Source organism: Pyrus communis, chromosome 5, assembly GCF_963583255.1.
Source record: "Pyrus communis chromosome 5, drPyrComm1.1, whole genome shotgun sequence".
Taxonomy (NCBI): Eukaryota; Viridiplantae; Streptophyta; class Magnoliopsida; order Rosales; family Rosaceae; genus Pyrus; species Pyrus communis.
The window spans coordinates 614,508-629,520 of NC_084807.1; the positions used below are offsets into that span (position 1 = coordinate 614,508).

General features: G+C 35.7%; 3 protein-coding genes across 6 annotated transcripts; 1 reads left to right on the forward strand and 2 right to left on the reverse strand.

Annotated features, from left to right (window-relative positions):
* Positions 1–1,170: 1,170 nt before the first annotated feature.
* LOC137735323 (putative RING-type E3 ubiquitin transferase C3H69) lies at positions 1,171–6,956 on the reverse strand. 4 transcript variants are annotated; one of them, XM_068474741.1, is made up of 8 exons: positions 6,577–6,954; positions 5,841–5,928; positions 4,947–5,740; positions 4,629–4,698; positions 2,249–2,337; positions 2,145–2,177; positions 1,788–1,899; positions 1,171–1,393 (listed from the first exon to the last, which is right to left on the reverse strand). In XM_068474741.1, the coding sequence occupies exons 1-7, from the start codon at positions 6,585–6,587 to the stop codon at positions 1,878–1,880; spliced, it is 1,107 nt and encodes a 368-aa protein (XP_068330842.1). In that variant the 5' UTR covers positions 6,588–6,954; the 3' UTR covers positions 1,171–1,393; positions 1,788–1,877. The 4 variants fall into 4 exon arrangements, with proteins under 4 accessions (XP_068330842.1, XP_068330843.1, XP_068330844.1 ...); XM_068474742.1 differs by having other exon boundaries at positions 2,117–2,177; positions 6,577–6,953; XM_068474743.1 differs by lacking the exon at positions 1,788–1,899 and having other exon boundaries at positions 2,117–2,177; positions 6,577–6,953.
* A 2,370-nt stretch (positions 6,957–9,326) lies between these two features.
* Positions 9,327–10,376, forward strand: LOC137734915 (thylakoid lumenal 19 kDa protein, chloroplastic-like). The gene is made up of 2 exons (XM_068474238.1): positions 9,327–9,770; positions 9,909–10,376. Exons 1-2 carry the CDS (start codon positions 9,401–9,403, stop codon positions 10,283–10,285), a joined length of 747 nt encoding a protein of 248 aa, XP_068330339.1. The 5' UTR covers positions 9,327–9,400; the 3' UTR covers positions 10,286–10,376.
* A 1,377-nt stretch (positions 10,377–11,753) lies between these two features.
* On the reverse strand, positions 11,754–14,664 carry LOC137733356 (zinc finger protein WIP2-like). Its single transcript, XM_068472508.1, has 2 exons — positions 14,008–14,664; positions 11,754–12,194 (listed from the first exon to the last, which is right to left on the reverse strand). Exons 1-2 carry the CDS (start codon positions 14,662–14,664, stop codon positions 11,754–11,756), a joined length of 1,098 nt encoding a protein of 365 aa, XP_068328609.1.
* Between the last annotated feature and the right edge of the window lie 349 nt (positions 14,665–15,013).

Here is a 15,013-nt window from a genome sequence, read left to right on the forward strand (position 1 = left end):
TTGGAGCGTACATCTAATCTTCGTCCCAAGTCGAATTTGTGTTCTTCAAGTTAATCATAATCTATATATATATATATAAAGTGAAAAGGCAAAAATGGGGAAACATTCAAAATGGCAAGAAATGCCCCTCCCTAATTAAGAATTTCAAAACAAAACAATTTGATTAATAAGGGTAAAATGGTAAACCACATCATTTTGAAGATTACAAACAAAGCACCCACTACTTGGGTAATTACTTAATAAAAGTAATACTAATATTTGACAAAAAAAATACTAATACATAAACATAATAAATAAAAAAGCCAATTAGCACACACGTAGACGTGTGCTAAGGGGCTAGTAAGTTTCTAAAGCAACAACACAAGTCACACAAGCTAACGTACAAGTCGGATCAATATAGAAAGACATCTGTATTGTAATTTTCACCGTTAGCAAAGCAGGGAAAACAGAAATAAAATAGGAAAAAAATAATAACTAATTCATGATGATTGTTCTTACCAATTTGAGTTGAAATTGAGCGCACTCCCAAAGGTACTTGCTCCCTGAGCACCAAACCAAGTAATTTGGTTGTTGAAATGAGAAGCAACAAAAAATGAAATTAAAAAAGGACACTTAGATCTGCCTAAGTTGCGATTCTCAATTAGACAGATAACTTTTATTTTGTAATTTATTTTTTAATTAAATTGTAAGAGATTTGTTAAATACTAAGATTTACATTCATTATATGTTTGTTCCTCACGTTTTCAATATGTATACTTGTTCTTTATGTTTTCAATATGTTCTAATATTTTATAATCTATTATATCATTCTATTTTTCAATTTATGTATTCTAATAAAATTATGTATTTTTTAATAGACATTTTTTTTTTGTTACATAAAAATTAAAGATCCACCTAGTCTGACTAAAACCCGCCGCCCGATTAACACCTTGTGTCGTTTACGACCATAGTTATATTCCATACGACCGGAATAAAATAAAAACAAAGACTTGTCAATATACTTCTGATGCCGGCTGGGTCCTTAACGTTATGTTGTATTTTGTAAACCCATTTGCAAATGCCGGCTTGGTCCGAACCGGACTTATAAAACAATAAACGTTAAATTGGAATACTCCAGCTACCTGCAGGCTGATGATGCCATTCCTAAAAGTGAAACTACAAGTACCACAATGGAACTCGTCCGAATAAAACCTGATCATTAACACAAATAATCGACATCCTCATCTGTAGACATTCATCCAAGTCACAGACGGGCACATTGCATAAGTGTCAAAATCCTCAACATACACTCATCCGCTCGGTAATAACTTTATTTAGAATTCTGTTACATGTAGTTTACGACAACCGAGCATGTCTTCTCTCCCACAACTGGATAGCCATCCTGCAATCAATTCTGCGTCAAGAATATAAAAAAAAAGTTAGATATTAGGTGTTTATACCGGTCACTGCATTTTGACTTTCACCTTTATTAACAAGCAAAAGACGAATCCAAGAGTAGTTACATTTCAGTCTTATATGCATACAATGCTTTCAAATCCATGCTCAGTGTAAAAATCAATAGTAGGAAGTAATGAGGTGGGACTGAAATTATGATCGAGTGCGCCAAAATGAGAGAAATCGGATAGTACAAGGTTTGTTTTCGGCCTCATGTTCCACAAGAGCGACAATTAAGTTCAAATGAGTGTATGAGAAAGAAAAAAATATTCATACCTCCAGTATCATTCAAGGGAAATATATACTGCAGGTAAAATTATACTTAAAAAGAAATTAAAGCTCCTGAACCACACCTTGCAATCCACTCGAGTATCCTACTTGCAATTGCAAAAACCAGCATGAGAGCTGCGCATGTGTTCTTGTTGCGAAAAAATCATGCACATTTAAGCACACGGCACTTTTTCACTGAAATCATCAATGAAGGGAAAATCATCAATGTGCAACTCTAATAACCTCCTACGGTCCAACCATGTGGTTTCAGGGTGTGCCAATCAAAAAGATTTTATGCACTTAGTATGTTGTACTTGACAACTTAACCTTCAGATTAGAGGTCTGCCCACTAATACATTTCTGGACAACAGTATAAGTAAAGAACCAGAATCCAACCACTGAATAAACTTACATTGGAATATTGTAACGGCATTATTCACCTTATGTGTAGGTCAGCAAGAAAGTCTGACAACCTGGAAAATACCATAGTTTAGTATGAAAAGAACAGTATATGGAGAACTTGAACAAAGGTGCAGAGTAAAACCTAATATTTGTGGCTATCACTGTCTGACCATCTTCATTTCCAATATGACGCAGTGCTGCTTCCTCCAAACGGCCATCTCGGTATGCATGCTGCAGTCAGACCAACAGCCAAGTTCATTACCCAATTACTTTAAAATAAAAAAAAGGATCTGGACCAGCACAGTAAACAATAGTGCATGCAAACAGCACAAAGAGCATAACAGTAAACACCACAACAGACTACCGGCAGAGAAAGTAAAAAGCAGATTCAAACATACTTTGAGACGGAAGTGTACATGACAGTAGACAGACCTAAAATAAAAGCCGCATTGCAGATAAAATTAGATGAGGAAGACAGAATGCATGACAAAGTAGACTTTGTTTGCCCGTAGCAATTGCCATGTGCACCTAATTTTATAGACAACACACTCCAAAATGGGGCAACATGGTGACTGGTCAGATAAGTTTACAACTAAAAGATTATAGCATGAATGGAAATCAAAACCATAGAACAGTTTCGTTCTTCCTTTTCCTTTTTTTTTTTCAGTAAACTAGCCTTCAAATTTAAAGTTAACTTTTGTATCGTTAGCATAAATATCACACTGTTCCAATGAACACTATCCAAGATTCACAAAAATTAACCCCGTTAATAGGGGGTAAATCTGCACATCGTTCATAAATAGGAGTTGTTAAATACAATCCACAATCATAACACAGCAACGCCAAAACCAAGTAGGAAATTTCAGATGATACAAATGGCTAAATCTAGTATCTCAAGGCCATAAATCTATCTCGTCTTCACTCGAGTCACTTGTATACAAACCCATCTGCATTAATGACTCCCTCTCCCATGAGTTTAAAACTTCATTTTCTAAATCTTCAAATATATAATCATCCAATTCTTCTAAGTGCTCGAACATATGAAATATGACATCCATAGGCGCAATATCATATCGCCGTGGAGGAGGCCTTCTCGGAGGAGGCCTTCTTGGAGGTGGCCTGTGAAATTTCCATACATATGAGCCTGGCTTGACCGTATGCTGGAATACAACAAACATTCCATCCATTAAAGGTGTCACAAAGCTAATCCTCTCCGGAAAGTAAAATGAAAAACAAAAGGTACATGATTCTAAGGTTTTACAACTAATAAATCAATAGAAGGTTTTAATATTCTATGATAGACTAAGTCACATACACCGGATGGGGAGACAGAAAGAGAGACAAAGAGAATGAGAGAGAGAGAGAGAGAGAGAGAGAGAGAGAGACTGTTATAAACCCATTAAAGTAGCAAAACCACTTGCAATGATTAGAAAAAGAACATGTTATAAACTAAAACTGCTTCGTAAACCATCTACAATCTGGTGTCACCATCATCACAAGAAAGATACTAAACCAGAGACGAGAAACTATTCAAATTTAAGGCCACGGATGCATAATAGATGCACAAAAAAGAAACAAAGATAATGATGAACCCATTGGTCCTCGTTAGAAACACTAATTTTAGATTGAAGCAATCTGTTATCCAATGTAGCCCCGTGTTAACCAATACCTAGTTGAGCTGGGTAAAAAGAAACTAGAGTAAGCCATTTGACTACAATCCTATAAAGCATACACCACTGCAATCCCTTGGGAGAACTAAAGATGTCTAAAAAGATTATTCAACAACTAAAAATCCATTGATTCTAAATGTTACTAGTTATCGTTGCACGGGCATGAGCATGGGATAAATCAAACATATCACTTGAATACAGACTGCAAATGCCTAAACGACCAAAGCATTAAGCGTAAATTTATTAAAAAATTAATATGGAATAATAAACCACCTTATCATTACCTACCAGCCACTTAACAAGTACGCACTTCAACTGCAGCCAACAAGCCATGTAAATTTTGGTTGGTGACATGGAAATAATGTTTTCATAGAGAAAACTAAGTGTATTATATAACTCAATATTTGGTTAATCATAAAGGATACAAAACAAAGTGTATTATAACACAAAACCTCAAGTACATTACAAAAGCTACACTCTTACACCACAAATTAGGCATCTGCCCCACATTCAATCAGAACAACAATTGACAAGAAAAAAATAAAGCAAGTCCTAAATAGAAAAATAAAAAATAAAAAAATAAATTCAAGGAGCTTAAGCCAAAATCCATCACATAATATACCACATGACTCCACAAACACAAATAAATAATAACAGAGGTACAGTGTCCAGGATTTTCTGTTTGAGGCTCAACATATGCGACATTAACAGATTCAGCAAGTAGACTAACCATCATATACTTATCCAAATCACCATTAGATTGTTGACATGATTAATTGCACTCAACATGACAGAAAAACCAATGCGAATAACAAATGCATCAGAAAAACTCCATGTAGCACTTCTTGTTACCTTATAAAAACAACTAGTTCCAAATGGGCAGTTCCCATTTCCAAAATCGAAGTGCTTGCAATCAATTGACCTGCAATATAAAATAATTATAACTACAAAAAAAATGAGGAAGAGAGAAAGAGATCCCAAAATTCCCACTCTAAAGCCCTTTCCAACTTCAAATCACAATGGTAATATAAACAGTTGATATTTCTGTCCTTCAAATTGAGTAACTTCTTTATATCTGAGATAAAAATAGTAAAAAATATCCAAGAAAGAAGACAGGGCACTTGAATTCCAGCTTTCAAAAGAAAATAAGACATCTGCGAAGAAAACTACCTGAGCCTTGCTTTGTAGCTGTCAACAATTTCCTGTTTCTCTTCTTTTGACTTATACCAAATGACACTTGGAATGACAAAGTATGACAGCTTCCGACATATTGGACAAGCTCTCAATGCGCTATTGACATCCATACCAGATGTTGGGGAACTACTGCGCCAATTTCTAATACAAGATATGCAAAAAGGATGATCACATTCTGAGAGTATCCCAAACTTCCGCTCAGCAACTGTGGGCTTTGACAAAACACGTTCTAGGCAAACACTGCATTCTATTTCTTGACTGCATTTCAAAGCCTCAAGTTGCTTCTGCTTTTCCTTACATATCTTCATATGCTCCTCCCTTTCCAAATGTCTGTAAGGATGCAAGCAATGTTTTCCACAGCTGGGGCATATATCTCCATGAATATGAGGACATTTTTCTCCACGAGGACAATTACCAGCTGCAGCAAATGAACAAATAGCACGATCTTCTGGTCTAGTATTCCTAGTCTCCCCAACACTACCTTCATCATCATCATAATCACCATCCAGAGAACCATTCCAGGCAGGTTTTGAGGGAGCTAAGAAAGGACTACTTGAAGCAGAGAGTTCTGAAAGAGAGAGTGGCGCAAGAGAAACTCCACTTGCTAAGGTTCTTGCAGGAAGAACCAAAGATGCAGAATCAATAACCAGGGATGGCTGAGAATTTGTTGATGAAGACGAACCGAAAGACTGAGCCCGAGAAGCTTTGACATGTTCATATCTGCATCTACTACCAAATGCACAAGCTCCTTTCAGATAAAAGGTACATATCTGTTAAGAAGGACCAGAAAGAAAAGTTAAGAGGGTAACAATTGTTGATCACTATTACTTAATGCATATGCAACTAAAGTAAGTAGCATAAATAGTTTACATTATTTGGTGAAGCCTTCCAATCATGTGAAAACTCACAATGCTCCCCCTTCAAACAGGCGCCATGTGCAAAAAACTTGCAGAGAACCCTGAGGTAATCAGAAATGGCAATACAAGTAGTTCAATTATCTACAACAGCCAATGAATCCTCTTTGTTATATGGCTACTGTCAGGATACAGAAATTAGCAAAACACGCTATTACGTTGAAAATTTCTCAAATTCAATCATCTCCAATACTACCCTACTCTCCAAGTAAGGTTTAAAAAAAAAAACATGCGAAGAGCCGCTTCAACTACATGAACTAAAGGATTTCTTCCATCACTTTTTATTGCAAATCCTTAAAAAGATCAGATTTTGGAATGATACAACGACTCAAAGTTACAAACTCGTCCCAATATTTATCACAAATGATCTCATACCACCATTTCTTAAATGTAAACCAGCCTGAAATGTGTTAGAAATTCACAATAGCAGTAAATATTAAAACAAACAAAAAACATTGATTCACAGAGGACCTCTAACCTACATTACCCAGCAAACTAATCAAAGGGAAATCAACCAACCATACAATTTTAAGAAATTATAAATTAAATTAAAAACAGCTATTCCAAGAATCCTAAGAGAACACAATAAAAATGATAACAAATTCAATATGCAAAATCACAACATCTATAAAATGGAAGATTCAACCAACTCAATATCCAAATTCGTTTCTTGCATATGAAAAAGAACTCACCTTTTGGACATGGCGATCAAGTAATCGAGAGATAAGCAAAAGGGGCTTTTCTGAGGAACAAAAATTGGAAATTGGAAAACCTAAAAAGCTTCGGAACCAATGAAATGGCGAAGAAGCAGAATTGGGAGCGACGATCAGCGTGCCTTAAATCCTTCATTCATCCTCAGACTCTGACAAGAGAAGGGGAGTGAGAGGGAAAGTCAAAATTGTGAGTATCTAGGGTTTTTGTGGCGGCCGGTGTACGATACAAACTGGCCGTTGGTTCTGAATTGTAATTTCGGGAATGCCCCTGTGGACGGGAAAGAGGATTGAATTTGACGGGTCGCGGACAATGCGGAAGGTTGTCAGAAATTACATATTTTGGTTATGACGCTTAATTACATATTTAGTGATCCATCCACTTGGGTCCTCAAATTTTCTCTTTTTATTTTTATTTTTATTTTTATTTTTAATATACAGACGCTATCTTTACACATTAATAGTAGACTAATTACTTTTCACATGCATCTCTTGTATGTAACACATGATTACCATGACTAAACGTTTCTCTTCTTTTTACATTCATCAGTTTCTAACTAAACTTTTAAAATTTTATAAAATAAGGACAACAGCCACTTCAATTACAAAAGTTGACACGAATTAGTGGTGAGTGCCATTTTATTTAGCTGTTTTTAGGGGTAGAATGGACGTAGTGTCGTTCATGTGAGTAATGAATTTCCTTTTCAAGCTACCACAACTTCTATAGAAGATGACTAACAGTTACATCTGATAGCCTAATAGTATATTGTACTGTAAATTAATTTTTCTTCTTTTTTATTCTTCAAAACTCTTACTTAATTGTTGAAAGTAGATAAATAAGGACAACAATTACGTATGTTATAAAAATTGACACGAACTAGTGGTGAGTGCCATTAATTTAGCTGATATTTTGGGTAGAATGGATGCAGTGCCGTTCATGGGAGCAACGAAACTCCTTTTCAAACTACTACAACTTCTATAGAAGGATAGCTAGCGGTTAAGTATGACTAAAGAGATTAAAAAAAAAAAGACAGGTTAGAGTTTTAAAGATAAGACGTGTTTCATGAATTGATATAAAATCAAAAGAGCACTCAGATTAACACAATGTTAAAAAAAAAAATCCTTATTTGATATAGACATGCAAAACAATTTAAATCATAAACCGTCAATTTTCTTGATGTTAAATCTAATTACTTCGATTAAGTAAGTTTAGTGAAATAAAACAAAATCCGCCAAACCGAACCAATGGACTCAATTTGGTAGTTTTATCCGATTTTTAGCATAGATGCATAAATCCTATGTCCTAAACGAAGGTGGTGACATGGCAATAAGTAGATTACATCAAGTTATCGTGAGTTGTAAATCTCTTGTCACCAAGTCTTGCATTTTAATTACCTGATGGATGAATGAGTTGCGTATAATTTATACTACACGAATATCGTTGTCATAGTTTAAGTCATTTTATGTGTTGTCGTCTTATTGGACATAATTTTAAATATTAAATTCATTCAAAATAAAAATATGGTTAAATACTTTAGCTTCTTTTGGTTCAATTGTAATTTATGAAATTCTTAAAGGGCAATTTATGGTATTTTAAATGTTTCACCATTTTAGGGTGCTCATTTTATATATATAGAATAGATGTCCTAAACGAAGGCGGTGACATGGCAATAAGTAGATTACGTCAAGTTATCATTAGTTGTAAATCTCTTGTCACCAAGTCTTGCATTTTAATTACCTGATGGATGAATGAGTTGCGTATAATTTATACTACACGAATATCGTTGTCATAGTTTAAGTCATTTTACGTGTTGTCGTCTTATTGGACATAATTTTAAATATTAAATTCATTCAAAATAAAAATATGGTTAAATACTTTAACTTCTTTTGGTTCAATTGTAATTTATGAAATTCTTAAAGGACAATTTATGGTATTTTAAATGTTTCACTATTTTAGGGTGCTCACTTTATATATATAGATAGATAATACATGCATTTCCCCCATATATCTTTATCGTACAAATTTTTAAATCGAAACAATTTTAATTTTTTAAATTTTTATTTAAATATTATTTCTACAAAAAAAAAAACGATTTGAATAAGATTTCATTTACGCATCTAAATGAATGAAACAAATGGATGTTCTGAGTACCAAATAACAAATTTTTAATAAACCTTTCATTTGTTCTATGTATTTGGATGATTGAGCGATATATGATTCGAATAGTTTTTTGTAAAGATGATCATTAAGTGAAGGTTAAGAAATTGAATACTTCTGATAATAAAATTTAAATTTATCCAGTCTATTAAGAACATAGATGCTCTAGTATGAGCCCATTTGACGTATCTAGACAAAGAAAATAACGGTCCATGACTTTAATCAAACAAGCAAATTGACATCAGATGCAAAGCTAACAATCCTAAAACTCCTGGATTCCAACCCTAAAATCCACCTTACCTCATAAAAACCACTATTTGTTAATTAACCTTACCAAATTTTGGCGTAAACACGATAAGATACGTTATTTGCAAAGAATAATATAAGTGCATTCTCCACATAAAGAGATGCAAGATTATTTGGAAAAAAAAAAAAAAAAAAAAAAAAAAAAAAGGAGCAACTTTTGTTATATTTTCTGTGGTTTATCCCTGCATTTTATTTTTTGAATACTTTTGTTTATCCATACATCCTCTACAGTGAAATGGTCTAATATCCGAACTTTCTCCCACCACCACATTTTTTGGATAAGGAAAAATGTCAAATTAAAGATAACAAAGAAAAGAAAGAACCACACCCCTCAACAGTTCCATGGCTACCATGTTCTCACCCTCAACCTTCTCCTCCACCACCGCCACCAACACCACCATCACATCTCCAAAACCATCCCCAGCTCCACTAACCCCAAAATCCCACCTCCCCATCCCACCCTGCAAACCACTCCTAACTACCTTAACCACCACACTAACTGCCACCGCCGCTGCAGCTGCCATCCTAACCGCCTCTCCACCCTCATTAGCGGACCCCACAGCAACAACTTACCAAATCTACTATGGCACTGCTGCCAGCGCGGCCAACTATGGCGGTTACGGTGGCAACTCCGACAAGAAGGCCTCCGCTGAGTATGTCTATGATGTGCCAGATGGATGGAAAGAGCGTTTGGTATCAAAAGTCGAAAAGGGTACGTACGTATATGCTCACAACATCTACGACATATGTGTCACATGCTAATTATGTTGTAGCACTTAATATATCCATATGTATATTGTCAAACTGTGATTCATAACTCAATATTTAGTATATTTTTCTTGATGAACAGGTACAAATGGGACTGATAGCGAATTTTATAACCCGAAGAAGAAGTCAGAGAAAGAGTACTTGACATTCCTTTCCGGGTTTAGGCAACTAGCACCGAAGGATGTGGTGCTGAACAATTTGGCTCTGTCAGATGTGAACTTGCAGGACTTGCTAGCGAGCGCAGATAATGTGACATCGGAGGAAAGGAAGGACGAGAAGGGACAGGTTTACTACGTGTATGAGATCGATGGAGTTGCTACTCATAGTTTGATTTCAGTGACTTGTGCTCAGAACAAGCTGTATGCACATTTTGTCAATGCACCAATTACGGAGTGGAACCGTGACCATGACTTGTTGCAGCATGTTCATGAGTCCTTTAAAACTATTGGATCCTTTTAGCTTATTACATTTGATGCCTTTTGTCAATGTGGTTCTGTGTGCACATTTGCAATATATACAGATTTTGATCATGAAATAAAACGACGTTTGATCGATCCCTTCCAGTGTAGGCCATCATCGGCTTATTTTTTCGATTTAAATTCCATAAGCACTTCAAAATTAGTGAATTTATAGTTTTTCTGCACCAATAAAAAAAAATAAAAAATAAAAAATAAAGGCTCTCTGCTATTATATGAAATGAGTTGTGCTTCCTCCCTAATTAGTGACTTGGAAGTTGGAATACATAAGTTTTTCTTCAAAAATTGAGACTGTCCTGCACAAGTAGAAACCAGAACAAACCAAATTGTACTGATTAGAAGCACTGGGATGTAAGGTACCGTTTCTGAACTGTCCAAATTGAACAAAGAACAAAATAAGCAGCTTACTGATACTGAATACATGAAATGCGTCTAAAGAAAGTTAGCCGCATTGTTTACAAAACAAACTTAGATGTTTAAAATTCAGCTGGAAACAGCTTCTAATACCCGTGGGCTAGCAAAAGAGGAATCCGCCCGAGAGGGGCTCATGTCTGATTAGCTAGTTGGTGAGCAACTAGCTGATACCATTAGCTCCAAGAGAATGATCAGCCATGCACACTGGGTCTGAACCACAGCCCAGACTCCTACAGGAGGCAGTAGGGGTTTCCGCAATGAGCAAAAGCCTTGACGGAGCAATGCCGCACATCAACTTTCACCCATCAAAGCAAAGTTAATATTCAAGAAAAAAGTTAGAAACTCGGATTGTTACAAATTTATGAACCATTTTTTAACAAACTTCATATTAACAATGTACATTTTAATTATTAATTTGAAGCAAAATTCAACTCTTGCTAATAAAAAGTGAAGCCATCATCATAGGAAACATGCCATCCCCTAAGGTGTGGCATTTTCATCGCAGCTCCATCTCTTCTTCCAATTCCCACTTCCAGTGTTTGGTCTCTTGTTCTTGTCATTCCATTTGTACGCAATCACTCCAGACCTGTGACTCCACTCTCCGGCAATCCCTTGGTGCAAATAATCCTCTCCTACACAATCCATATACAATTATTAACATAACGCTACTTCACTCACCATTTGCTAAATTTACACTAGCGAGGGATTGGAAAATAAATTGGTTATGGGGATGGGGAAATAAAGAGTAAATTGACGATTTGCCCCCGGAACTTACAAGTAAGGAATAAGAATATCATAGATCATTGTACTAGGTGGCGATCATTTATACTATCTTAATTGTATTGTTTACAGTTGAAGTTGCTAATTAGTTAAAATACATGAAAAAAAAAAGGTACACATAAGAAAGGCAAAGCCAAGTTACCATATGTCCATTCATGAGGATAAGGAACAAATATACATTTGGAGATAAGTATATATATGAGCTGAAGATAGAGATAAGACATGGATACACATAAATCTTAGTGTTGCGAAGTATACTATCTTGAAGCCTCGGCATCATGTTCAATTTCGGATGCGGGTTCTTCTTCTTCTTCGAAACACTCAATATCGAACAATCCATGGCCACGACCTAAGGCCTTGATGTGGTCTTTGAGAGACCTCTTTTGCTTAAAATCAGACCCACAAATGCAGTACCAAATCTTGCCACAGTTTTTCTCATGGGTTCTCCAATCACCTTTCACAGCAAATGCCTTGCCACAGCGTTTGCACATGAAGGATCGGACGCCGTGCTTTCTCTTGTAATGTACCTGAAGAGTTCTGAAGTCCTTGAGTGGCTTTGCACCTCTAGGGTTGTCAATGTTGTGCTTACAACCTGGTGCACAACAATAGCAACGGAGTCTTAGCATGGCTGTGGGTTGAGTTCGCTTTAGCGAGTCTGGTCCTTTCCTGTATTGAGAGCCATGCCCCCACATATGCATCTGTACAGTTAATTAATTCCATTGAAAGAAAAAAAAAGTAATGTTAGAGCCAAAAGATTTACAGTATATAATTTCATGTGATAAATAAGTAACCTCATCATGCAACTGGAACTTTTGAAGCATTATAACTGCAACTTAAGCTATACATTTCAAACATCAATAATATGCATGAATAATATAGGGATAATACTTGTCCCCTTCTCTCAAAAATAGAAATTCTTACATTCATACCAATCACAGTTTTTTTTTTTTTTTGCATTTTTTTGCATTTGTTTTTTTTAGTTATGCATGTACGCCAAACAGTAATTAACACAACTAATGTAAAAATTCTTACTTCCTAAAAATGAGCCAAGCTATTATATCCAAAAACTGACTATATATATAGAAGGAATACAAGTATTATTCTTCTATAAATAAGAAGAAGAAAAAGTAATGTTAGAGCCAAAAGATTTACAATATACAATTTCGTATGTATAAACAAGTAACCTCATCATGCAACTTGAACTTTTGAAGCCTTATAACTGCAACTTAAGCTATACATTTCAAACATCAATAATATGCATTATATATATATGTATAATATAGGGATAATATTTCTCTCTCTCTCTCTCTCTCTCTAAAATAGAAATTATTACATTTATACCAATCGCAGATTGACATGTGCCGTGTGTGAGGAAAATTTTATTCTTATATTTTTGATGAGTTATGCATATATGCCAAACTATAATTAACATGATTAATGTAAAAATTCTTACTTCCTAAAAATGAGCCAAGCTATTATATCCAAAAACTGATTATATATAGAGGGAATACAGGTATTATTCTTCTATAAACACCCACACATGTGTGCGTATGAGAGAAAAAAAGGGGCAGAAGAAATATATATAAAATGGGCAAATTTTTGCACTTTGAAATGAATAATGGTAATTTTTTGTACTGGTCACTGGGTGGAGTGCACGAAGCTAGAATTAAGTGTCAATACCATTGACCAAGAATATTCATAGTTTCTGAAGTAGGTGTGTTTTCAGGCTCAAGAAACAAGTTTGATTTAGGGACAGAAATAATCCACGTTTATATTCGCACTAACGCGTGAACAAATTTAACTGGATGACCTAGAACATATGTGGTTGTTAGACTAAACACGTAAACATACCAACTCTGATACCAGTAAGGACTTTGAATGTGAATTGGATCAACTACTTCCCCTAGTGCCATGATTCCTTACTTTACCATTCCCAGTAAGGAAAGATGTCACTAAATCTCCAAAACTGTAAAAGCACAAATGGTAGTCTTTATTTCTTAATCTACAGTGGTAGTCTTTAGTTCTTAGTCTAACTACTGCTAATGTTAATTGTAGTACATATCCAGCTGCCACCAATTGATGTACACGATGATCTCTCCATCACCTTCATCTTTTTCTTTACTGAAGCTGTCCTGCTACGCTATCAGTTAACAAGCAGAAGCAGTGGTACTGGAAGCACTACTCCTAGGTGTAAATGTATAATTAAATCGAACCTGCAGAAGTTTTAAATTCTGAGCGCAGGGGGCTTTTACAGAAGAAGAACGTGAACATTCAAATATAAATGGTACAAGTACACAAATAAAAAGCAAAGATACATGCATACAACACATAGTTTAAGCCACAAGCAATTGAACTTGCAAAGGCAATCTAACTGAGACCGATTAACCTTCAAAATGTAATTAGAAAAAACTAAATGGAAAAAAAATAGTAGAATCTGTAAATGGATTTCTTTCTCTTTATTATGGAACAAGCTAGCCATATGTGTATAAAAAATATATAAAATAAAATAACCTGCAAGTTATTGTATCTGTTGAAGGTTTTGGAGCAAATAGAACATGAGAACTGAGTTGGGCCAAAAAGAATCTGGGAAGGGGTGGGAATCCAGTAACGATCACCCTTGTTTAGTCTGTTCACAGCCACACTAGGGTTACCCGATGAAACAACATCACTATTACTGCTACTGATCAGTCCTTCCTTATTATGAACCTGATCTGCAAACTGAGATTGCACGTTACCAGAATTAGAAGAACTTGGGAGGCCTATGTGTAGGGCTACAATCAAGTTATCCTCATCATTGCCGCTGTCATCACCATCATCATAAACAGCATGATCTTTGTTCCTCGTTTCTTCTTCCATTGGAGTAATAGTGCTGCTGCTTGAGGGCTCATGACCATGTTTCTCTTCTAGGACCCCTCTAGGGCTTAGTAAGTTGTTTAGTAAAGGAAGAGCTTCTTTGAGAGGAGGTGAGGAAACGTTGATATGATCATTAATGGACAAGGGCATCTGTGTTTGAATATTAGAGGATTTCTTATCAGTGAGGAAGTTATGTGAAGAGTAGGTGTGTGGAGGATTAGAAACACTGAAAGTGAGGGGGGTGCTTCTGGGTGAGTTGGCATAAGAAGTAGCAGTAGAGAGCAATGAAGGGCAATCATGAGGGTGGAGTGGCATAAAGTTGATCCATCCATTATTGTCGAGATTGGAGGAGTTATAAGGGTCTGCCATGGTAGAAGAGTATTCTCAGTCTCAGTGAAGGACAGTAGTGTAGGAAGACAGTTTTGGCGACGGTGTGGCACTTTGGTCACAGAATGAGAGATTATGTATATAAATAATGGGGTTGGGGGGGGGGGGGGGGGGAGAGAGAGAGAGAGAGAGAGAGAGAGTATGATCCTGCAGGTAAAAGAAGTAAGCTGAAGTTGTGGAAAATCAAGAAATTTTTACCCCCTGCAAAGTAAGAAACAGAAATTGACAAGATGGGGAGATAAGTCAGGTATCAGATTTGCAGCTTGTCTCCAGACAG